Genomic DNA, 25,926 nt, shown 5'->3' on the forward strand with positions numbered 1-25,926 from the left:
CCTTTTCCTGTGTGAGGCGGAGGGGGAAGAGGTTAAGTTTGTGCAGTCTTGGTGAGTGCAGCGAGGGGGGCTTTCTCACACAAGATGCAGGATGAAGGGACAAAGGTAGTATTCATTGGCCCAGGAATGGAAAACATTTTGGGCTGAAAACAGAGAAGGTACAACCGGCGGACATAGTACACAGAGAGGCCATGGGTAGACACTCACCTTTTGGACAAGTCACACGTCTACAGCCTAATTAGGGCAAATATTAATACCACACAAGCCTGTCCTGATTGACATCAAATGAATGAGCAGTGTAAGCAGCATGATGACCATGGCGAGAATACATTCGTCCAAGGGCTTATGACTCAAACTCAATTTATCAGTTTATTAATATTCAATATAGCAATCGTTTACATCTCTCAAACCAAAAGAATGAATCCCAGATTCCCTTAACTTCAATATTTTAGGTCAGTGGTCCCCAACCCCCGGGCCGCGGCAGGGTACCGGGCCGTGGGTTATTTGTTACCGGGCCGCACAGAAAAAAAAAATAATTTCCATTATTTTCATTTTTAAATGTTTTATTTTGAAAAGTGGCCGGATTCTCTCTGTTACATCCGTCTCACTTGACGCATGTCCATTGTGCGTGTGCTAACTTTATCTGATGTCACAGATAGACTACTACTGTATTTTTATCATTTTTCTTTCACCTCATATTTGGTGTCAAATGCTGATACTATGGGGGAATGCATAAAGGTAAGTTTTGATGACTTATTGAGTGCTAATGTGCAGATTTGTCTCAAGTTAATTCATGCTAACGCACTGCCTTTACCACACATGTTAAACAGCGATGTAATCATCTCTCTGGAAAAACTTGGCTGAAACTTGAACTGGTGGATGGTGGGTCGCCATTCATTTTGTGCTTTTAATTTGATGTTATTCATGTCTTAGTTTTAGGTTTTAGGTTACTCTGTGCACTTCTGGCTGTCTTGTGTTTGGTGTTTCGTTCTTTTACTGAACAATATTTTCAGTGTTGTAAATCGCATTTGAAGCTACCTGACTTATGTTTACAATTAATTTCCACTGTTCTGTCCTCATTCTTTTTCTCATAGCTGACATGGAAAATAGGAAGTCCTAGTCAAGAAAAAAAGGCAAATGACACATGACGAGTGCTTGGACAGAAAGGATTTCAGACGCCGTGAAAAGTGCCAAGCGACCGCTTAACAAATGCGCCACATAAACCTGCATGGAAAAAGACGGTCCTGGAGTGAGGCCGCCACCTAGAGGACAAAAGTGTTCATGCTTCAGTGAGGTCAACTCACCATGAGATGTCGCTATTTTACAGCAGCAAAAATGACTGCACACTGCCTTACTTAAGGGTTTTAATAAGTCATTATATTTGTCTGTATTTTTATTTATCCTGACTCAGAAAATTATTTTATCATTATTTTTTCAACATACCATTTACCAGTAATGATTTGCTAGCATAATCTAGCAGAAAATGTGAATTGGCTGAAATATTTACACATAAAATATAGAGAAACCCTACATTAAATACATTTTTTAATTATTATTTTTCTAAAAATGTAAAAAAAAAAAGTTTAGTGAATTCTTGCATTGATCCATGTTAAATTGGAGAAAAATCACATTCCCACATGCTTGATACGTTCCTTTCTTTCTGTCGTTTTTAGATACCAAACATGACATGCACACCTTCCACTTTAACAGTTGGGCCATCAGCTTTTGGAGCATTAGCTCACGCACAGTAGCTCAAAGTATATCCACTTTGGTCTGAGCAGCTGCTGTTGTTTATTGACCCGGAGTGACTGAACCAGCACGCCACGTGTCCCCGCCCCCTTACAGCAGCATGTACTTGAGAGACGGCAGCTGCTGCTAACTGTGAGCACCTCTGAGCACTGGTCACAAGTAGCAGTGAGGGGAAAAAAAACCCTTTCAATTATTAAGCATTAGGCCCCACTTATCACAATGCATTGCCTGAAAACTCTGAGGACGGCTAACCCCGGAATCTTGCAGCTATTTAAAAATGCAGCAATCTCGGCCAGAGTTGGAGCTGACAGCAGTGTTTTGTCCAGGACGCAGCAAGCTGTTCTTCTGCCCTGCTGGGTCACAGCATCACCTCACACTCACAGAGCCCTTCATCACCACACGGGTCCTGATGTGGACCAAGGAGACACCAAGTAGGTCCCTGTTGGCCGCCACGCAGAATGTCTTCACGGAATGTGTGCTTAACTTTAAAACGTGCTAAAATTTTTGGAAAAGTCACTTGCACCACATCTTTGGTGATGGGGAGATGAAGGAATTTGGATCATTTGGTGCCTTACTTTTTTTTAAGGAAACATTTTGTTTTATTTCACATTTTTGACCGTTTACAGGCTCCTCTTTTGTTCTTCTTTCATGATAGATTAAATTGCTCGTTACCCATTATATAGAAAATATTAAAAAATCATCTATAAACATACTAACTACTAAACGTAATCAGTGGCTACAATCAGCAGGAAAGAAAATATAAATTACAAAATAATTAAAGTAGCAGTAGTATAATGAGTAATAATTGTATTTGATTATTTTGACGAGTGCTTGCATTTGCACTATGTTGGGAAGAACCGAACTGCCTGAAGTTAGTCTTATCTTCAGTCAAGGAAATGTACTGTAAAATTAAAGTTTAAAATGTGATTTTTTGTTGTTTTTTTCAAAAAAGACTAACTGCAAGTAAATTGTTAAAGGAAGACATATATTTAAGTTAGTACATTTGCATTTGCCCAAGTAAAGTGATGTTTTTGTGGCATCCCTAATTAGTAGAAGTCTATTGTTTACTGTGTTTATTACTACTTCCAGGACTGTGTCATGTAAATATGAAGTAGCTCGTGCATGTTGCCGCCTATTGAGGTTTTGTGCAGTAGGTGACTGCATTCTGCATTTTTCTTTTGCTGAGTAGGTTGATGTCCAGTATGGAGGACTTGCTTTTCTACACCATCACCGACGGCAAAGAGATGATCCCCCTCTCGCAGTTCATCTCAGTGAGTCACATTGCTTCTGTCGCAACGCTTTGTCTTCATCATCATAGTCATGTTTGGACGTTGTGTACAAGTACACAAGCACATGTGCTCCTGCAGCCACTCATGTTTCCTAAACACACACCTCTGACATTAGTGACAGGAAACTTCAGGCATGATTTAAGAGCTCAGTGCAGGAATGTGCCTCCAGTCATGTTTGAAGGCTGTTTAGGAGTTTCTTATGTAATAGGAATAAATATAGTAGCTGAAGGACACCAGACGCCTATACTAGGAAGCAGGGTTTCTTCTAATGCTGGAAGTTTAAGGATTTTTAAAATTTCTTAGCAAGATATGTCACCTTGGTGACTTACGCAGTGGGGCTAACCTGCTCCAGGGCATGTTGTGTTCAGGATAGGCGGTGGAACGTCTTCTCTGGATTCAGTGCCCTTAGAGCTCAGTGTCTGTAGTTTGACATCCAGCTCCAGGATCCTTTTATACACAGACCTTACAGCAGGGGTGTCTAAAGTGCGGCCCGCGGGGCCATACCTTTGATAAAAATGGTTTCTTCTGAGTTGCTACTTCTCAGACTGATAAGACAACCCCCTCGATCACTCCCACGTTCACATGACACCACCGGATTTGAAACTGAAAGAACAACACTACAATTGTAAAGTAGGTGTATTGCAGTACTATATGTACAATATAGCCACCCATCCATCCATATTCTGTACAGCGGGTCTTCATTAGGGTCGTGGGTATGCTGGAGCCTAACCCAGCTGGTTGTGGGCGGTAATGATGCGACGCTAATTTCATGACACATACGCATTCACGCTGTCTGCGGTGATCTGCCAGCCGTCCCTCCTGCATTTAGCAGCCGCATCCGTGTTTAGTTAGTGTTATATAATTTTATTAGGGATGTCGGACGATATTGGCATAAGAATGACATATCATTTCATTTCGGTATCAGGTTTTTTGAGTGATGTCGTGTTTCCACTGAGCAATAAGCTCGCTAGCTCAGTATGTCCGCGGTTTGGAATTATTTCCAAGTTTGGCCTTTGGATTGTAAATATGCCATTTTTAATGAAAGTGCTGGGTGTAAGGCGTCTTCCTTTAATACTTCTAATAAAATTTCCTTCAGGCTGTGTTCATGTGTGACATGCTGAAAGAGCCCAGTTTATACCTCGAGCATTAGTCCAGAGTTTCATACTTTGCACTTTGTTCTTATATATGTTTGTGCCACATAGGAATGTGCAGCTTTGCAGATTTTTGCATTATTTACCGTAATTTCTGGTGTATAAGCCGCTACTTTTTTCTTAAACTTTTAACCCTGCGGCTTATACAGTGGTGTGGCTAATTTATGGCCATGTTTTAATCTTGTGACACCTCCTTAACGTCAGAACTACTACTGATTGTTTAAATACTGTTCCGCTTGCGAGTCACTGTGGAAACGGCACCTCTTTCTTTGGCAGGAGCCAATCAATCAATGCACTCACAACGAGCTCGTCAACCCAATCACAGGAAATCGCACAAGGTCCTTATATATAACTGTATAACAATATAACAGTCTGACTCACGGTGTCGTCTTAGAAAGAACACTAAACTCATCACACATCATTTTATCACTCAAAAGGTATACCTGGGGCATATACAAACATGTACCAATACAAGTTTAAAATGAAAAAAACAACTCTTTTAAAGTTTTCTCATAATGCATTGCATCTGAGCAACGTATTCATTGGGGCACTGCAATGACATCAGCCTCCCTCTGGGCTCCTCTGGCTCTCCCTGGTGGACAGAGGCAGCATTGCAGCGTCATCCATCCAGCCACCATTTTCAATGCATGCTTGCACTCCGGTGAAATGCTTTGCTTATACGAAATGCATTATGGCAAAACGTTAAAATCATTTTATACTCGTATTGGTACATGTTTTTATATTTATTAGGTATACATTTTGAATGTTAAGTTGTTGTGCGATGAGTTTAGTGTTCTTTCTAAGACTACGCCGTGGGTGAGACTGTTATATGGAGTTATATTGAGCAATTTCCAATTTTTCATAGCTCATGATTAGCTCCGGTCAAATAAAGAGCTGCCTGATCCTCACTGACTCACGCATGCCACAGGATGCCATTTTATGACGTGGACATATGCATCTTATAGTCTGGTGCAGCTTATATCTGAACAAATATGTTTTTTCCTCTAAATTTAGTGAGTGGGGCTTATACACCGGAATTTACGGTAATTTGGTTCTTATTTGTTAATGTATTAAGACTGACCTGTTATGTTATTTTAGTTGACTATTGGTCATGATTTTTTAAATGACTTTTGTGGAGTTTAATGGCGACGACAGAGACCTTGATGCAAGTACTTATTGTTGCAAATCATATTTTAAGGTCAAATAGCTACATACTGTTTAATTGCAATCATGCCAGGTCAGGTCAAACCAACAACTCCTCATTTCATTCGTCCAATTACAGTAGATAGTCACATCACATAAAGGCGGACATCTGGTCACCTCTGTGACTATGGTAACTTCTCTTCTTAAATGGCGCACAGACACCCGTGTGTAAACACAGGTGGCATGTTCATCCTCTTCGGATGACTGACGATGTGTTTGTAGAAGTAACAGGTAGAGAGAGAGAGCGGGACTAGGTGAAATTGAGCACAAACACTCTCTTAGCGTCAAGGTTTGTTTAAAAAGACAAGTTTGCTCTTGTTCCTTTCAATCTGTTATTGTATAAATGTTTACACAGCACTGAAAGGTAGAGAAACGCTGGGAAAACCATCTTACAGTATGTGAATGGAAAGAAGCTGTCATAATTCCTTAATGTATTTCAATAGGAATACATGTTAGATACTGGGGCTATAAAACATCCTTCAATAATAACACAAAATGATGGCTACTTCAGCTTCAGGCATTTTTTTTTATCAGATTTTTGCTCATAGACATATAACTATCGTATCTGAAAGTTCATCATCATTGGACGGCCTTAGATTATTTGTATTATCAGTTAAACCACACACGAATATCCACGATTTTAGGACCTTGCAGACACAAACTATTATTTGTTCCGCAAATGAATAAATGTCTGCATCTGCCATAACATTTATAGACGCATCTTTGTCTTAAGCTGTAGTTTTTGCATGACTACCTACTGTACAGCAGGGGTCCTCAATTACATTTGTCCAAGGGCCATATTGTTTCTCAGCAGATACTGTGAGAGCCAGGTGGTATCGTATATTGTGCACAAATCTGTGTTAGTAAGAACTTCTCCTCTGTTAGATAATCCAGACACCTCACAGGTGTGGCTGATATAAAATTGAACATGTTTTATTGAACATTTAAGCTTTCTTCAGTGTGGTATTGTTGCAGGGCAACCGCTTTGAATTTCAGTGGTTAGCGACGTTAGCTTGGTTTGCTAGCGGCACTCGCAGCTCATTACAAACTCGCAACTCGTTACAAACTCGTAACTCTTAACTCGTGCCGGACGGCGTTCAAGCCGAACGTGTGACCAAGCTATTCTCGTGTCATCAGGAAGGCTCCAAAATAGTTCAAGACTCTGTTAGTGAGAGTGGAGCTTTTGCCTTGTGTGTGTTTTCCGGTCAACAGGAAGTGACGTATACTTTGTAGGCGAGTTAGTTTGTTCGTTAAAGTCCAATCAACTTTCCTTTTTAAGAGTCAATTCCGCCATATTTGTTCAGATGCGAAGACTTCTTCTAGTGCTGTTTCAGTGTGACACGTATGCCTCGCAGTTGCCCCCTGCAGAGCAGAGGAAGTACTGCACAAATGAGCACTTCTCTCGCGAGACTGAATGGTTTCAGGGTTTGGGTGATGTTTGGCGGGCCAAATGAAAAGCTTTGGCAGGCGGCACGGGGCAGCCTATTGAGGGCCCCTGACCTATAGTATCGGCAAGAAAAAAGTTTCACCTGGTTCTTGAAGATGTCTCAGATAATCCAAAAGCTTTTCTCACCTTTGCCTTCCACGCTGTGCCTGCTGGCTGCTTAACGTTTTGGTAATGCCTTGGGTGCTGTGATGACCGAGTCGTGACTCTCAGTGGGTAGCAAAGCCACAAACGTGTAGCATGAGGCAGTGGCATAGTGTGGGTTGCAAGTGCCTTGGGGGAGTTAAGCAAACCATGAAGCTGAAGCGCTCCCTCTGTTCCACAAATGAACTCTTTTGACCTTTTAGGGCAACTGTAGTTCTCAGTGTTCTTAGTGTGCATGACAATCTAAATTATATTTGTTTGCGGATCATCCATCCATCCATTTTCTATGCTGCTTGTCCTCACTGGGGTCGTGGGAGTATGCTGGAGCTTATCCCAGCTGACTACGGACGAGAGACGGGCTACACCCTGGACTGGTTGCCTGCCAATTGTAGTACTTCTACTATTATATATATTTTGGTATTATTATTCTGATTGTTATATTTAAGGTCCTTATTAAATAAGGTAATTGTATAAAAATTCCTTCAATGTTGGACTTCTATTTCATCGTAAAATCAAATATAGCTACTTGAAGCTAAATTTGAAATTTCTAATTATTGGTGTGCAAATGTGAAATTTTGCACATACTTGACAGAAAATTCCTCCTGAGATGACTTACAAGGACAAAAAAAAAAGCCAACAGGTCTCAGCTGTGTGTAAAAATGACTGGTGTCATACATGTGAGGAGTCAAACGTGGGTAGTGTTCTCCAAAATAGACACACGTGCTCCATACACTGGTTTTCCTGTGTAGTCGGGCCTTTATTTTTTTACCCTTAATGCTTAAAGAGTTAATGCTTTGTATCTCCCCAGGCTTTGAGAAAAACAGGTCTGCGGACTTCTGACCCTCGGCTGCGTGACTGTTTGCGTCAGATGCGACAATTCACACTTGACTCTCTCGGGCCGGTCATGATGGATAAGACGCTCTTCAGAAGGTATTAAAAGCTCCTGGCATGTACACCGCCACCAATGCACACACACGCTCCAAGTGGGGGATGGGGGGAGCGTACACTCAATGAACCCTCTCTGTTCTGTCACTACAGCTGACTTCTTCTTCCAAAGTGTCAATCATACAGAGCATGGGAACAATTTTGAATATAGGATAAGTAAAGTCAAGAGTCATTCATAGCTTTTTGGTGCCGGTACTGTATTGAGAACGGTGCTTGTGTTATTTGAGGCCCACAGACTGACATAGACAGGCGTTTTAGAGGCGACAGCTGCTACCAGACACTTTCACGTGCACGCATGCGAGCAAAGAGTTGCAGCATGAAGACACAGGCCTTGAGTGTCCTCAAGGCCTGCGAATGGCTGCGCTCCATTACATAAAGAGGCTCAACAGCTCCGTGCACACTTAAACTGTATATTTCCTACAAATGGAAACGCTTGTTTATGTTACACATGGCCTGTTTGCCTTTCTTTTCCTCAAAAGTGTACTATAAATATGCTATTAGAATAAGAGCGGTCTACTTTTCTTTCTTTTTTTTTTAAATAGAAAATGACCCATATAAATAATGCAAGCCGCTACTTTCTTCTTCTAGCATCCCAAACCTCACGCTATCATCTCATTGGATGAGTGGGTGCTGCGGACAAAAAGTTTTGGCTCAGCTGTGACTGCAAATCCAAAATAACCATCGGACACATCTCCTAGAGATGTCTGTTGTACACTCACGCCATATTTGTTTTTTAAAATCACAAGTCTGTCATCCTCATGCAGGTATGTTGGTAACAACATCATGCTGCTGACCAAGGCCTTCAGAAAACTGTTCATCATCCCGGACTTTGAGGTTTTCACTGAGAAAATCAATGAGATGTACAAGAATGCACAACAGCAGGATGGAGGCCAGGTAAGTAACAGATGCTCATGAAAAAAACCTTTCTACATGGGGCAAAACTCGACCGATGGAGTTAAGATAGACAATGAGGTAGAGAAGAGAGAAGAATGTTCATAACAATAATTGTATCATGGTGGTGATGAGCAATAATGATGGAAGTAATAACGTTATGGTATCACAACAGCTTAAAATAATAATGTACTGGCGCTGATATGTAATCAAAAAGACTATCGTAAAGTAACCAAAGTATACTTCTTCTATATAATATTATATTATATGGAAAATGGATGGATAGGAGATGCGGCATAGAAAATGGATGGATGGATGGTCTAATACAGTGCTGCTCTATACCACTGCAAACTACCCATTCATTTTTTATACAGTTTATCCTGTTCAGGGTCACGTGGGAGCTGGAGCCTATCCCAGCTGACTTAGGGTGAGAGTCAGTGGCGGGCGGTGCGTTTGGTACCTGGGACTGAGGACGTAACCGACTTAATCCTCATCCTAATACCACCTCTGTCATGTTGCAATTCTACAAATCATCAACAATACACAAATCTCTCATATAACAAGATGTGGCATTACAGAGAGAGGCAATTCACGTCTTGGGTATGAACACTGTAACGTCTGCTTTGATGTAAGAACGAGAAGGACGTGGTCGATCCACAATCTCTTTATTGAAGCAAAGCTGGTTGCCGTAGGCCGTAATCATGCCAAAATAACACCAGAAAACTGTTTTCTCAACAAGCGTCCCTTCTCCTCAACCCACGCCCACACGAAGGACTCAGTCTGTCACATTCACAGACAAATCGCAAACCTGCACCCGTGGATTGCCGGTGCCTGTAAATTTGCCGCTCTGCCAAGAGTAACAAGTGTACGGCTTGGGTATAAGTGTTCAGAAACGCTACACGACAACATCATCTGGAGCGGTTCACAATCAATATTTATCTAATAACATGACAAAAACATAAAACTTTACAATAAAATACTAAATCTACTCACCAGAGATGTCAACTCCTCCCCCTCAGTCAGCCATGGTGGACATAACTTGGCTTGCCACCAATCAGAGGATATAAAAATGCGTTATTGTAGGCCAGCTAGCTGGCTCTGTGTGACCAATATGAGGAGTTAAAGAAACAGCCCCATTGCTAATATACTGTAGTTTCAGCGACATGGGCCTGCAAAAGGGGCAGCAGAGAAGGCTTTGCACCAAGCTGGATTGATCACCTGCCAGTCCAAACTGAGTACTATGGAACCTTGGTTAGCGTCTGCCCCGGTTAGCATGTTTTTTGGTTTACATCAAAAATGTACATCACAATTTTGGATCAGTTTGCGTGCATTGTCCGGTTAGTGTACAATATGTTGTGCGTCTTGTCGTGTTGTTAATACACTGCGCAAGTCCAACTGTGTTTTTTCTGTTTTTGTTTTTTTTTCACAAAGCGTCTTTGCTTGTTAGCATCCTATTAGCTAGCTAAACAAAATGGCAACCGGAACAGGACGTTACGTCGCTTGTCTATGACGTCATCTGCGGTTGACTCTCAAAAATGTTAACACAAAACACATTTTCATAGTTTTACAATTATAGTTTTAAATGTATTAAACGATTCTAAAAGCATATAATTGACAAAGGAAGGGGATAAATGAACATTTAAGGTTACTTTTACTTTCATGAAGATGTGACTGTTCCCAAAGACACGATGTGGCAGTGAGATCAACCACCACCTTCCTGTTTTCAGTCACATCAAGAATCATGTCTTCAATAAAGGTAAAAGTATTTGCATTATTTCTTATGGAAAAAATGTATTTGATTAACGTTCATTTCGGTTAGAGTCGGACCTTCTGGAACGAATTAATGACACTAACCAAGGTTCTGACGTATTATTGTAAAAGGCAGGGCCTAAGCACGGAAGCCCAGACTTCCCTATCCTCAGCTACTTCGTCCAGCGCCTCCCGGCAGATACCGAGGCGTTCCCAGGCCAGCTGAGAGACATAGTCTCTCCAAGTCTTCCTCAAGGCCTCCGTTTGGACGTGTCCTGAACACCTCCCCTGGGAGGCATCCGGGAGGCATCCTGACCAGATGCCAAAGACACCAGTACTGGTTTTAAAAGATTGAATAATTTAAAGTGGAAAGAAATATTAATAAGAGCAGGTTTTGGGAAGCTGACATTTTTGTCGCTTCGTGGGTGTTAAGGATTTTAATAGGCAAAGTGCACTGGATATTGTACATATTATTCATAAGATGATGTTACAAGATGCACTTCACTGATCATGTCCTCAATCAGGTGGCTGATTACATTCCTCAACTTGCAAAATTCAGCCCTGACCTATGGGGTGCGTCTCTTTGCACCATTGATGGACAAAGGTAAGCATCTCCTTCTAAATGCATGCATCCATTTTGACGTCATCCAGCCATGTTTCAGCTCTTCCATGTTTTTCCATTCGCCTATTCATGCCGTCCAGACACTCTGTGGGTGACACCAAGGTTCCCTTCTGTCTGCAGTCATGCATCAAGCCTTTGGAGTACGCCATCGCTGTGCACGAGCTCGGCAGCGAGCATGTGCACCAATTTGTGGGCAAAGAGCCCAGTGGATTCAGATTCAACAAACTGTCCTTGAATGACGAAGGTAAAAAAGATTCTATCCCAGTTTTCAACAAGAACAACACTAGCGTACGAGTGACAGAGTTCACTGTTTACTGTAGAGCAACAAAATTTGATTGCACAATGTCACATTAGTGTGACATTATAGCAGTGTGACTTTACATATTTTGAGTTCTTTGTTTTTGACAGACTTTTTGTGTTTTTAATATTGTAGTACTAACACTAGCAGTAGTGGTGGGATGTTTTGCAGCTTCAGGGATCACATCAGGTTTTCAGACTGTTTTTTTTGTCGCAATCCTGAACTATTACATCACCTGTGACGCATGTTCTACCTGGGTGATTTTGTGTTGTGAAGTAGCTCCTCTAATCGCAGCAGTTCATTGGTGGACGGGTGAATTGGCGATAACATGCTCTCATTCCTTGTGCAGATAAGCCGCACAACCCAATGGTGAATGCTGGAGCTATCGTTATCAGCTCTTTAATAAAGGTAAAACCTACAAGCTTGTCACCAGTGTTCTATGTGGTATTATGGTGTATTTACACTCCTCATTAAAATTTTAAGACCAGTTGAAAAATTGCAAGAATTTACATTTTGAATCCTTTTGATCTTTGAATCAGCTCATTAACATCTTATTTCTGTTTAATTGTTTAATTGTTGTTTGCAATAAATTCCTTACTCAAAAATATTTTTGTCTCACTCCCATTTCTTCTTTTTGCATTTTGAAGCTCTGCTTAGAACCTCCTTAAGATCCATCGGGACAAGATGGATCTTAAGATGGATGGAAAAATTCTTGCAATATTTCAACTGATGTTAAAATGTTGATCAGGAGTGTATTATGGTGCCTATTGTATGGTGGATAGCAGGCTTTTTCAAAAGGCACAGTGAGCCTCCCCTCAGACTATAAACGGATTTTCTGAAGCATATTTTGTGGAGTTTTCTGCTTACCTCAGACTCTCTTTACTTGCTCACTGTAGGACAGAGACATCACTAGGTTTTAAGGACAGGGGAGGCTTTGCCCCCAGGCGATGCACAGGATGCCAGTGATCGTAGCGCGCGAGCACAAAATTTCACAAACAGAAAAAGACTGAAAATGACTCATTATTATTAATTATGTCTGTTTTTTTTCATATAGTACAACAACAAACATGAGATTTGAACAGTAACAGTATGTTTGCAGCATTAACAACAAAAAAGAAAAAAAATCATATTGTTTTAGTGACATATTTTACAGATAATTTTTAGTATTAAGTAGGGATACTCCAAGCTGCTGATTCCGATACCGATCATCCAGGACTGAAATCGTCCGATACCGACACCAATTACATGGATTAATTATACGTTTTTCAATTTATTTATGAGTGATATTGGCCAGGGGTGCCATATAAAGCGGAAAATTCAGGACAATTCCAAGGTCCCTTGACTGCCTGGGGACCCCAAAAATAGGTAATTACTAATAAAATTAGCAATTAGCAACTTCTTTTTTCATGGCACCCATAATTCCTCCATGCTACTGGTTGTATGATATAAAAAAAGGAACCATAAGACAACTCAATTTAGACAAAAACATATTCAACTTACTTTTTGAAGAGAACATACAGTATGTCACTGGTGAAACTTCCAGAGGATGACATGCCTTCATTAAGGAAACTTTGGATAGTACATTGAGTACATTGGTGGAACTTTAAGGTACGTGAGAAAGCACTTGGCGAACTCGGTGTCTTCCACTGCTGACAAAGGCTGGTCAGCTCGTAGGGGAGGCTTGCCACGGTGTATGCAGTACTCTGCAAAAGTCTTTGACCACCACGCCCTTGACGTTTTGATGTTTTAGTGAATCGTTGTGACGGTCGTGAAAACAGTTATTTTGACATTGTCAAACAGCAATGACTAGGACGGATACATTTACCAAAATCCACCACCCTCAGGAGAATGTCACAAGAACCACAGAAGAACTCATTCCATTTTGAGAAAATCTGGACAAATATGCCAATACAGGAATTTCTTTAATGCAGCGTCAGTAGCATCCACCCCCCCAGAACCATAATGGCACCACCCATCTGTATGTGATCCTCCATGAACCAGGAAGTATCCTGCTAACACATTTGACTTCACTCTAGTTATAAATTGTGATTATAACATTGCAAAAACAACAAGTACTATACACTCCTAATCAAAATTGTAAGACCAGTTGAAAAATTGGCAAAGGCAAAATTGCTTTCTCTCTTTGGTCGGATTGTTTGGCTACATAAACAAGGCTTTTCGCGGCATGCTGTTGCTGCTGAGGTTGGACGCAGTGATGGAACAAAAAAGTCAAGTGGTAGATCCAAAAGAATGTTACTGGCCCTGAGCCGGGGGGTCCGATTGGCTGTCCGTCAAGACGGTCCTTGGCCCAAATGAAGGTTGTTACTGGTGCCGAGTGCAGTCCAATAACCATCAGACCCCGTTTGGAATTTGCACGAGAGCACCAAACACGGGACACTGAAAGGTGGAAGAAAGTTTTATTCCCTGATGAGAAAAAATGTGACCTTGATGGTCCTGATGGCTTCCAACATTATTGGCATGACAAGGAGATCCCACCTGTGATGTTTTCCTCAGAACACATTGGAGGGGGCGCCATCATGATGATGGGCTGCTTTTTCCTTCAAAGGAACAATGGAGCTTCAGATCGTGCAGGGGCGTCAGACAGCAGAAGGCTATGTGGAGATGTTGCAGGGGGCATCCCTCATGACTGAAGGCTTTCGTCTGTGTGGTAATGACTGGGTTTTGCAACAGGACAACGCTGCAGTTCACAATGGCACCCTCACAAAGGACTTCTTCCAGAGGAATAACGTCACTCTTATGGACCACCCTGCGTGTTCCCCTGATTTATATCCTATTGAGAACATTTGGGAATGGATGGCAAAGGAAGTTTGAAATGGACATCAGTTCCAGACAGTGGATGCCCTCCGTGAAGCCATCTTCACCACCAGCAAAATTTCCACTACCTTCCTGGAAACTGGCATCAAGCATGCCAAAAAAAAATGTTGAGGTAAATAACAAGAATGCCGCAGCTACTCATTACTGAGTCCTTTTTCGGACATTTTTTTTTTTAATTTTAGGAGAGTTTCGGGGTTTTTTTGAGCAATGGTGTTAAACTTTTGATCAGCTGATGAACAGCCTATTTCACTTTAATGCTTGTTTGAGATAAATTGCTTACTCCAAAAGTGGTTTGTCTCACTCCCATTTCTGCTTTTTGCATTTTCAAGCTCTACTTAGAACCTCCTTAAGATCCAACAGTACATTCTTGCAATTTTTCAACTGGCCTTAAAATTTTGACCAGGAGTGTACTTATGGAACAAAATGCACACATTATAAAAGGCTGATATGTTATTGCACATTGTAGCTTTACACTTGGAAATCATCATCACCTCCTTACATGATGACGTTTTTGTTGTCTTAGCAAAACAGGAATAGTTTATGAAGCGATTCCTTACTGCGCGAGCACTGGAAATTGTGGCATTTTAAGTTGTGATTGAGGTCGAACCAGAAGACGTAGTTGTTAATAAACTGCAAAAAAAAGATGTTTCAACCAAAATTATGCGATTTGTATTGGTAGCGAGTCAGAAAACACCCAGCAACCTCTCCATAGTGCGTCATCACGATGTTATTGGCTGGGCACTCAGTGTCCACGGCCGTTGGACTTTATCCATCAGACCAGACGTCAAACTTGTCAGTGGGCATTGCCAAATATGGCACCTGTGCGTGGACACTGGTTGAGTTTTGCTTTAGCTTCACAGCTGACTGGAGGAAAACTTCAGGCTTAGTATCACATGTAGGTCAGCTGGACGGGAGGGAATGAGTGAAGGACGGGGGGTGTTGGCGTGTTTGTGTGTGTGTGCGTCTGGCCAATCAGAGCATCCACAAGAGAAGGTGTGTCACGCGCCCTTGCTGACACTTGGCACGAGGTGATAGTATGGTTTGGTATTGTTTTTTTGTTTCAGACTTGCTTAACAAGTAGCATTAAGGTACATTTGCACAATTGAACATGTCGGAAAAGGAGTCGGAAGAAGCAGAATGTATTTAATCACACTTCTTTGCCATATCTATTATTGATCGTTCATTCACACCATATCTTTTACACGCTGACACTTTGTCATTTAACTTCCTGTGTTTAAGTGCCACAGCTTTCTAATTACAGACAAAAGAATAGAGAATGAGGAGAACGAAGGAAAAGGTGTTGAAAAATAAAATACTCATAAGCTAATGTGAGTTAAGAAAACTGAACAACTGACGGGTTATGAGGTGGTTGTACAATGAAAGCCATGTTCAAGGGAGGGAAGGTAAAAAGTTTATGTGATGTTCAGTACAACTGCAGTTCGGAAAACACTTTCCTAAAAACCAAATCAGGAGCCCACTAGAGCAAAAGCAACTAAAATGGCCAAAATGGAGAGAGTGTTTACATTACTACATACACCAGGACATCATGTGACCGGTCAAAGTACGCAAACACTGCCATCTATAGGGCTGGCAGAATCAACATCCAGCCACGCATCCATCATGTTCAATGCCGCTTCTCTTCGTGAGGGTCGAGGGGAGCCTACAATCAACATAGCATCACCATTTTATTTTTTTAAGTGCATGCCAAATTTTGGGAAAAAAAGTAATAAAAATATAATTCAATAAAAATTGAGTAATAAAACATGGAATTGGATAAATAAACATCACCTGAACCATAAAAAAAGAGATAAAATAACAGTTTATAAGAATAAAATCCATAAAAAGATTCAATAGAAAGCAAATAGATGTAAGGTCACAAGGTAAGGTGTATGCTTTCTTTGGAAAAGTCTGGTATTGTGTCGCACCATTTAGAGGCATAAATGACAAGCGCTTCTTTTCACTGCTGAAAGTGATTTCTTTTCTTCTTTGCCCGCAGCCCGACACAAATAAAGCAGAGAGGTTCGACTATGTAAGTAAAAGCTCTGCTTAGACTTACTGCACTGTAGCCTCAATGTCATGTCCTGTATGTTGTTTGCAGATAATGGACTTCTTAAAACGCACAGCTGGAGCGGAGTATGTGGGCTTCAGCAATGCGACGTGAGTGCAAGAAGAAAAGCTGCCACTTACAGGCACTTTGATATTATTTGTCTTTTTTTAATGGTTTCACAGCTTCCAGTCAGAGAGGGAGACAGGCGATAGGAATTTTGCCATTGGTTATTACCTCAAGGAAAAAAAGGTGAGATTTTGGACACGTGTGTTTGATGACTGTGTAGGTGTTTAGACGAGATAATTAAAAGCCTTTAGTAAGTCTGACGTGAGGATGTTGGACTTGCAGTGCTTCCCTGACAATGCCGACATGATTGCAGCCCTCGATTTCTACTTTCAGGTGAGGACATGTAACTACAGTGGTGTGAAAAAGTGTTTGCCCCTTCCTGATTTCTGTTTTTTTTTTGCATGTTTGTCACACTTAAATATTTCAGATCATCAAACACATTTAAATATTAGTCAATAACAACACAGCTGAACACAAAATGCATTTTTTAAGTGAAACTTTTTATTATTAAGGGAGAAAAAAATCCAAACATATGTGGCCCTGTGTGAAAAAGTGATTTCTCCCCCTGTTAAAACATTACTTAAGTGACATTAATTGAGATCTATCACTCTGGAAAAGGTTACAGAACCATGTATTAAAAAAATGGCCTGCATGGCAGAGTTCCAAGTCCTTTGGGAAAATACTCTGTGGTCTGACGAGACAAAAGTTGAACTTTTTGAAAGGTGTGTGTCCCATTACATCTGGCGTAAAAGTAACGCCGCATTTCAAAAAAAGACATCATACCAACAGTAAAATATGGTGGTGGTAGTGTGATGTTCTGGGGCTGTTTTGCTGCTTCAGGACTTGCTGCGATAAATAGAAACATGAAGTCTGTTGTCTACCAAAAAATCTTGAAGGAGAATGTCCGGCCATCTGTTCGTAACCTCAAGCTGAAACCAACTTGGGTTCTTCAGCAGGACAATGATCCAAAACACACCAGCAAGTCCACCTATGAATGGCTGAAGAAAAACAAAATAAAGACTTTGGAGTCACCTAGTCAAAGTCCTGACCTGAATCCTATTGAGATGCTGTGGCATGATCTTAAAAAGGTGCTTCATTGCTGGAAAACCCTCCAACGTGGCTGAATTACAACAATCCTGCAAAGATGAGTGGGCCAAAATTCCTCCACAGCGCTGTAAGAGACTCACTGCAAGTTATCGCAAATGCTTTATTGCAGTTGTTGCTGCTATGGGTGGCCCAGCCAGTTATTAGTTTGAGGGGGGGTTAAGAATCCCACAATAACGAGGGACTTTGAAAGATGAACTTGGCCCTGTGCATGACCTAGAAAGGCATCTGGTGATGAGGTTGTTCAAGAGACTTGGGGAAAGTGGAGCTACCCCTTTATCATCATCGCTCTCAGGTTCGTTCTGAATCACTTTTTCACACAGGGCCACGTAGGTTTGGATTTTTTTTCCTGCCTTAATAATGAAAAGTTTCATTTAAAACTTTAATTTTGTGTTGAGTTGTGTTGTCATTGACTAATATTTAAATTTTTTGATGATCTGAAAAATGTAAGTGTGACAAACATGCAAAAAAACAAGAAATCAGGAAGGGGGCAAACACTTCTTCACACCAGCGTATATAGCAATGATAACAATTGAAAACTATTCCAAAATGTTTTTTAAGTCAACAATAATTAACAATAATAAATATTTTTACAATAAACAAATAATAATAAGCGATGATTCTTCCTAATCTTCTTCAGACATTTTGAATTGTGCAAGTGTAAACATGTGACCTACTTCAATTTGACTTTGTTAAGAAAGTTTAAAATAAACTAAATTAAACCAAACTGTAAATAATATTTAATAAATACATACATTTTCTTGGGTTTTAACTTTTATTTTGGTAATAATAAAGATATAATACAGCAGGAAACCAATTGATGTTCCGATTATGTTCATTGGAGACTCAATTTTGTACCAACATGTTTTCATGTAAGTTATGTTTTTGTTACATTGATCCCGGAAAGCTTTTTCTTTACATTTGACACGTGACTGTCCCGTGACATCATCATCCAGATGATCATCAGGTTTTCTCTCTTTGAGTCATAAAGGCAAAAACCGTTGCTTCAAAATAGGAAAGCATCCCTCTTTCAAATGTAAGAGTTAAGTGTTTTCCATCCCAGCTGTGCTCCATAGAGGTCACATGTGAGTCTGGCAGTGTCATGGCGGCCACGCTGGCCAACGGGGGCATTTGTCCCATCACGGGGGAGCGTGTGCTGAGCACCGAGGCGGTCCGGAACACGTTGAGTCTCATGCATTCCTGCGGGATGTACGACTTCTCTGGACAGTTTGCCTTCCATGTGAGTCGCTGCTTGCAAGTTGTCACCTTCAGTAGTGTTAATTGCTTATTTTCATTGGATATTTTACATGATTCTGCTTTTCAGGTGGGCTTACCTGCTAAATCCGGGGTTTCAGGTGCTGTGCTCCTGGTGGTCCCCAACGTCATGGGCATGATGTGTTGGTCTCCACCTTTGGATCGCCTTGGGAACAGCGTGCGAGGCATTCATTTCTGTCAGGTACGTCACAGCTTCATCATTTGTGTCTCAATCGACACGATGATAAGAATGTTCTGCACTTCTAGGAGCTGGTCTCTCATTTTAACTTCCACAACTACGACAACTTGAGACACTTCACCAAAAAGCACGACCCCAGACGACGGTCAGATGATGAGCCGGTGAGTTCAAAGCCACAAGATGCGTTAGGGCTCAGGCACGACACCTGCAATATACTCAACAAAAACAGAAACACAACACTTTTGCTTTTGCTCCCATTTTTCACAAGCTGAATTCAAAGATGTAAAACTTTGTCCATGTACACAAAAGGCCTATTTCTCTCAAATATTGTTCGCAAATCTGCCAAGCCCATGTTAGTGAGCATTCATAATTCATTCACCTCACAAGTGTGGCATATAAAGATGCTGATTAGATAGTATAATTATTGCACAGGTGTGCCTTGGACTAGCCACAATAAACGGCCACACCAAAATGTACATGTATTGCACTGTATTGTGGGATGGGGGGCCTGAGGGGGTCAGAAAATCAGCCAGTATCTGATGTGATCACCATTTGATTCAAATACCGTATACGCCGATCCAGAGCATCCCAAACATGCACAGTACCTCTCTGCATTCAAAATGGCATCAATACAATGCACCTGTGTTCATTGTCCGTACATACGTCTGCCCATAAGGCCCATTGTTGTGCCATTCATCCATGACCATCACCTCTGGTTGCAGCTTGATAATGCATGGCTCCATGTTGCAAGCAATTCCTGGAAGCTGAAAATATCCCAGTTTGTGCATGGCCAGCATACTCACCAGTCACTGAGCATGTTTACGATGCTCTGGATTGGCGTATACGATAATTAATAGCCTCATGGTGAAACTGACTGGTTTTCGGAGTAGCCTTTTATTGTGGCCACCCTCAGGCACCCATGTGCAATAATGATGCTGTCTAATCAGCAACTGGGTATGCCCCAGCTGTGAGGTGGATGAATTATGAATGCTCACTAACACAGTTTTAGACAGATTTGAACAATATTTTAGAGAAATAGGCCTCTTGTGGACATCAAAAATTTTAGATGTCTGAGTTCAGCTCTGAAAAATAGGAGCAAACACAAGTGTTGTGTTTATATTTTTGTATAATTGTTTATATCTTAGATGCAATATATGCTAGAATACATACAGTAATATTTACCTCTCCAACCATTAGAACAAGTCAGTGGTAAACTTGATGTTTGCGGCCTACAGCGGGGATGTCTCTGCTCTGAGGAGGTAACATTCACACTAAGTAGCATTCTTACACTCCTGATCAACATTTTACGACCAGTTGAAAAATTGCAAGAATTTACATTTTGCACTGTTGGATTGCAATAAATTGCTTACTCAATTTTTTTGGAGTTATTTTTGCATTTTGAAGCACTACTTCAGTATTTACATTTTAAAATAAAAAAACATTAATTGAATCCCGAAAAAGTTGTTAATTGGATAATCGATAAGTCATTGATGAATTGTTGCAGCTCTGGTTAGAAATGCAACTGACAAAGTCTTATTCGTTTCCAGGTTTGCACTTTCAACTTTAGACATGGAGCAGAGAGACTATGACTCTCGCACAGCTCTCCACGTTGCTGCTGCAGAAGGTGGCACTCTTGTAGTTGTCCCTGCTTTGTCATTCCAATATGCATTCTAATGTCTCAAACATATTACTCACATTATTCGTCTAGGCCATGTTGAAGCTGTCATCTTCCTGACTGAGGAATGTAAAGTGAACCCTTACATCAAAGACAGGTAGGCAGTGTGCAAAATAGAATACACCAATACGAACAATCCTTCTGTATACTGTCTGTCTAACGGTGTTCAACGGTAGATGGGGCAACACGCCTCTGGATGACGCCAGCCAGTTTGGCCATCATGTCATCGCCACCATCCTGCAGCAGTACCAGCATGGACACACTGACGGAGATTCATCAAGCTACAAGGAGGAGCAGAAGGTTGCCATGGACACGCTGAAGAGCATCAACTGAAGGACGAGGAGAGGTTTTAAAATACACTACAAGAAAGCACTTGGGTAGCGCAAAATGAAACAGGGTGACTGAGACTGATGATGAATGTATGCTGTTAAGATATGTATTAATGATGTGCAGGGTTACATTTTTGTTTTTAAATCAATTGCTCAGTATTTAATATGGGATATGGCTTTTTTTTTCTGTATCTGACTGTTTTAATCTAATTTATATTTAAATAGGGAAGTACATCCTACTGCGATTGATCATTGCATACTGTATATATATCAGGGGGTTTTATTCCACCCCTGAAATCACTGTTCCTCGTGCTGATTGGAGATGAGTATGACGTAGTTGTGCCTTTTATTATGGTTAACTGTTCTGTTGAGCAAAAGAGGTTGGAATACAGAATATGTTGATGACATAAGCTAACAATATTGGTACTTTATGTTCCAAAATAGCGTTTGCTCGCTAAAGTGTGCATGTCTGATTCATACATTGAAGTACTTGTGGTCTTTATCAACTACAGTACACAGTATGTCATCATTTTGTATGTTTTTAAGAGTAACTATAGCTGAGGCATAAAACTAAACCCTCAGTGCTGGTCTGTTCTTGTATCTATTGGGTGCGTTCACACTTGTCATTTCACACAGTACAAGACGAAACAGGCAGACCGAAAGGACCGAAGACGGGTCTGCCACCTGCGACTCCGGAGCTCCAGCCAGTTGCCGTAATTAGCCTTTCAAAGTTCTGTGTCGCAGTTGAGCGTTTGCTGTGCCATTCTCCGCCAAAGTGCTAGGGGCAGTGTTCATCACTCCACCAGGAGGAACAGCACGACAGAAAAGGAACATGACAATATGTTTAGGAAACTATACTTGTATATGTGGCATTACTTTCAATTTAGTGGCCAAATAGGTTTTGTGGCTGCAAGTGAGTTTTAATTTAGTGGAAACAGGCCCAAATGGCTCTTGATGCGAAAGGCAGCTTAAATTTTTGGTCCTGCAAGAGTGAACGCACACTATGTCATCATGATGTGAAGAAAACAATGTTTAGCCAGTTTCAGTGATGTTATTTTAATAAACAATATACAGTATTAACAAGCCCACAAGGGTAGCACCAGAAATGTGTAAAAAGAAGTTGTCTTGTTCACAAGCTGACAGACGTGAACATTTGCTCAGTCACGCATAGAGCCTGAGCATACTTTGGCAAGATTCATAATAATGAACATGCAGAAGATCAGACGTGCTTTAAAGCGATAAATGATTCATTTGTATTTTTTAATATGTGAGACAATTGCATTGAAGCTATCACTTAAGGCCCTGAGGCTCCTCCATGCCGGAGTGTGTGAGCAGCTCCCCATCCCAAAGTCCAAAAGCGGGACAGAGCGGAGTCTTGAAACGACCGCTGACGGCATGAATGATCCTGGGTCTCTCAGTGTCTACCAGCCCCAGAAGCCCCGCCTCAAAGTCCAGCAGAATGCCGACTCGGTCCGGCTTGCCTACCAGGGTCACGGGAACAATCTTATTGTTGGTCATGGCGAACCACTTGCGCTGAGCGTAGCCGAACACCCAGGAGGAGCTGCTTGTACCAACGCAGTCATCACGGGCCATCAGTGCTTCAGCCACACCCACGCGAAACTCCTGAGACTTTTTGACCGTCACCTCCCAGTAGTGGCGTCCGCTGCTGATCTTCTTGTCCCCAAACACAACCGCCCAGTCTCGGAAACGCTCAGGGTTGTCTTGCACATGGCTGGGGTCCAGACCCAGCATGCGATAGATGACGCCAGTGTCTTTCTTGAAAAGATCCAGACTGCTGTGAGCTGTCCTCTCATCGAGACGGAACTGCAGACCTACACACACACACAAACAAAACCTTTTTTTTTTTTTTTTTTTTTTTTTAAAACAAACTCAGCCTCTGTGACATGTTATTTGTGAATCTCACTTAACTAGCATACACATTTAGATGAACTATGGAGTGCTGCCAACTTTGCGACTTTGTCGCTAAATCTGGCGACATTCCAAGACCTCTTGACGACATATTTTTTCTACTTTTTCCCTGGCGTCGTTGGAGAGTTCTCTGGTATTTGGAGACTTAAAAGTGAAAGCACTTATTGATCTGCAGTTTCTGTTCTCACTGAGCAGCAGCGGGTTCAGCTGAGACGTACGCCCCGCACCAAAGCAGTCACAAGCCGTCAGCTCCACACTGAGAGCATAGTGGAGGTCGACACATCCATGAAACCATGCCACCGAGGTGGATCTAAAATGTAAATCTTTACTTAACCTTCATTAAATTACTACTCATTACACTAAAGCCTCATTCCGACTCAGTCACTTACCTGTCAGTGTGTCAGAACGTGTGATGGGAGAACAATGTGTGATAAGTTAAACAAGTAAATGCAAGATAAATGATGGAAGCTGGATGTAATTATTACACTGTATAGACTGTTGAGGCACTGGCCAAGATAAAATATCCAACTATTTTATTTTTATGAAGTGATGGCCAATTTTAAATGAACAAACTAAGAATCAAGTTTATTTGTAGTTCTAAACCGAAGAGGTGTTTTTACCTCACTTTTTTGTCTCTCCTACGAGGTTATGCTTTTTTACCTAGAGCATCTCTTACAACATCACGCAAATGGTAATGACAATGGTTGAATTTATTTGAGCATGCATACGAGTTACAATGAAATACATCACATCACACGAAAGCTTATTTAATCCTACCCCCCATCCGTTTCACATCAATTGCAATACATTTATTCACTTTCTGTAATTCATTTGTGGTTTTTACCAGTTATTACATAGGAAAATTATAAGGTAATGTAACAATATGGTAATATAACTGCCAAGACTTTTCCACAATCATAATAAATGGGTGTAATAGTAAATAAATAATAATCAATATGAATAGACAGACCATAACGACAATGAACTCTCAGGAATGAAGGGTTAGTAATAAGTGTAGTAGTGATTAGACATAGCATTGTGAAATTATGTCCAAATTATCCAATGACGTCATCTAGCGACTACTAGGACAGCCAATAGCTACTTTTCTTACTGAGGAGTGGGCAAAGATGCAACTGTGACTTTTAGACCTAGATTAAAAACATTTGTTTTTGTTTTTTTACTACACTTATTTTTTTTTCTTACTCGTACTGTACTTTCTGTTGTAACAAAGCAATTTCCTGCAAATGATCAATTAAGTATCTAAAAGGCTTGCACAACAGGTTCACGTTTTTATTTTTAGATCAACATATTTTGAAAGATAATCCTATCGGTTTAATACAACGTGACAAAACTTAAAAAAAAGAAAGTTACGAATATTTGTTTGGCGACGAGCAAGCTCTACATTGTAAGCTATGTATAAGAAAACCATTATTAGCTATGACTCCACGTCGCTTCACTGACCTCTAAGCAGCTAAAAGTTATACGTGTGTTTTATTTTACGCTTACCTTTCCATGTCGACGTGATGAATGGTCTCCGAGCTGGCAAGTTGATTAATTTTCTGTGTCTTGCTGACAGAGGAGTGACAGTCCAAGTCCGTCCCACCAGGCTACAAACTCTTGCCACCTTACTAGGCGACGCCATGTTTTTTAGCTCACGTGCTCCAGCTGCTTCCGCTCTTCATACCAGAAAACGCTCTGCACTCTACCGCCTCCAGCAGGCTTGGGGAGAAACAGTCACCTGGCAGCACCTCGGCCAGCTACTGGACAGGTATTATTATAGTCTAGTACTGTACAAGACTGTCAAACTCGTTTTCATTGAGGGCCACGTCGCAGTTATGGCTGCCCTCACTCTCAATATCTATCAATATAAATACGGATGTACCCTTATTATATTATTACATAATTGCCTATGCATATTTTTCCTAACAAGTGATGGATAACTTTAAAATTGAAAATGTCAAGGTGACAAGCAGACATTCAAGTATTTATTTTTGATAACAAAAAATGCTTGGAATATTTTGTTGCATGATCAGATAATAAAGTTTCGAAGAACTGCGTGCAGTACAATTTTTCTGTCAAAATGAAATAACAAATACATTTAAAAGAGAAAAGGTGAAGTGCAATATTGGGACACATTATTCAGAGGCTTTTGCGAGCCACATAAAAAGGGACCTTGAGTTCACGCATTTAAAGAAAAGCGTGCTGTGGATATGAACTGTATGTAGTACAGTAATTATTGGCTTATGCATGAGAACCTTTGCTTTGTGGCTTCAGAGGGAGCCCACCATGAAGAAAATGAGCCTACGGTGATGTCAGAGTTATGTGAGCTGGGTTATCTCATCTAGACTTTTAAATTCTAAATAGTGATATAAATAAATAATCAGTTCCTAAGTAATACTGTATGTGTGGGGGGTTGGAAACAGTCAGTGTGGATGAAAGTTGCATCATGGGAAATGTAAAAGCTTAAATATTTTGATTTTGACGGTTCTTTACTTATTATCTGTTTAAGTCAAGGGTGTCCAAATGTTTTCCACACGGGACTCATACAGAAAAGTATGCAGGTGCCACTTTAATATTTTTCGAGGAAAAAAAAATCAGCGGCTGTGCTTTGTGTTCCAGTGACAAAGCAGCATAAGCAAGCATAGTACTGACCCAAGTATAAAATGCTATTTATCCCTAAAAACCGTTCTGAAAAAAATGAAACGTCTTTTTTCCAGCGTCGTACAAGCGTGTACATCATCACTCATGCCCCGATATCATTATCAGCAGAAAAACAGACACCAATATGAACCGATATCTCATTTTTATACAAGTATCGACTGATCCATATTATTGGACATCCCGTCCTATATCGTGTCAATACAGTGTTAGTGTGATATCTTGTAACCTTCAAAAGTATATCACATTATATCTCATTTCTATGATTGTGGCCGAGTGGTTAGCATGTTGGCCAAACAGTCAGGAGATTGGGAAGATCTGGGTTCGAATCTGCGTGCGTGGGTT

The 25,926-nt window shown here is 40.9% G+C and overlaps 2 protein-coding genes across 3 annotated transcripts; one reads left to right on the forward strand and one right to left on the reverse strand.

Moving 5' to 3' along the window:
• Positions 1 to 635: 635 nt before the first annotated feature.
• LOC129177800 (glutaminase kidney isoform, mitochondrial-like) lies at positions 636 to 22,883 on the forward strand. 2 transcript variants are annotated; one of them, XM_054769289.1, is made up of 21 exons: positions 669 to 738; positions 831 to 882; positions 1,095 to 1,289; positions 1,674 to 2,180; positions 2,939 to 3,020; positions 7,789 to 7,910; positions 8,690 to 8,819; positions 11,090 to 11,169; positions 11,268 to 11,431; positions 11,835 to 11,893; positions 16,317 to 16,349; positions 16,419 to 16,477; positions 16,550 to 16,616; positions 16,716 to 16,766; positions 18,601 to 18,777; positions 18,862 to 18,993; positions 19,059 to 19,151; positions 20,188 to 20,249; positions 20,538 to 20,614; positions 20,699 to 20,762; positions 20,842 to 22,883. In XM_054769289.1, exons 4-21 carry the CDS (start codon positions 1,969 to 1,971, stop codon positions 20,996 to 20,998), a joined length of 1,821 nt encoding a protein of 606 aa, XP_054625264.1. In that variant the 5' UTR covers positions 669 to 738; positions 831 to 882; positions 1,095 to 1,289; positions 1,674 to 1,968; the 3' UTR covers positions 20,999 to 22,883. The 2 variants fall into 2 exon arrangements, with proteins under 2 accessions (XP_054625271.1, XP_054625264.1); XM_054769296.1 differs by lacking the exon at positions 831 to 882 and having other exon boundaries at positions 636 to 738.
• spryd4 (SPRY domain containing 4) lies at positions 20,898 to 24,597 on the reverse strand. Its single transcript, XM_054769325.1, has 2 exons — positions 24,430 to 24,597; positions 20,898 to 22,826 (listed from the first exon to the last, which is right to left on the reverse strand). Exons 1-2 carry the CDS (start codon positions 24,563 to 24,565, stop codon positions 22,285 to 22,287), a joined length of 678 nt encoding a protein of 225 aa, XP_054625300.1. The 5' UTR covers positions 24,566 to 24,597; the 3' UTR covers positions 20,898 to 22,284.
• Between the last annotated feature and the right edge of the window lie 1,329 nt (positions 24,598 to 25,926).

This window comes from Dunckerocampus dactyliophorus, chromosome 1 (assembly GCF_027744805.1).
Source record: "Dunckerocampus dactyliophorus isolate RoL2022-P2 chromosome 1, RoL_Ddac_1.1, whole genome shotgun sequence".
Lineage (NCBI taxonomy): Eukaryota > Metazoa > Chordata > Actinopteri > Syngnathiformes > Syngnathidae > Dunckerocampus > Dunckerocampus dactyliophorus.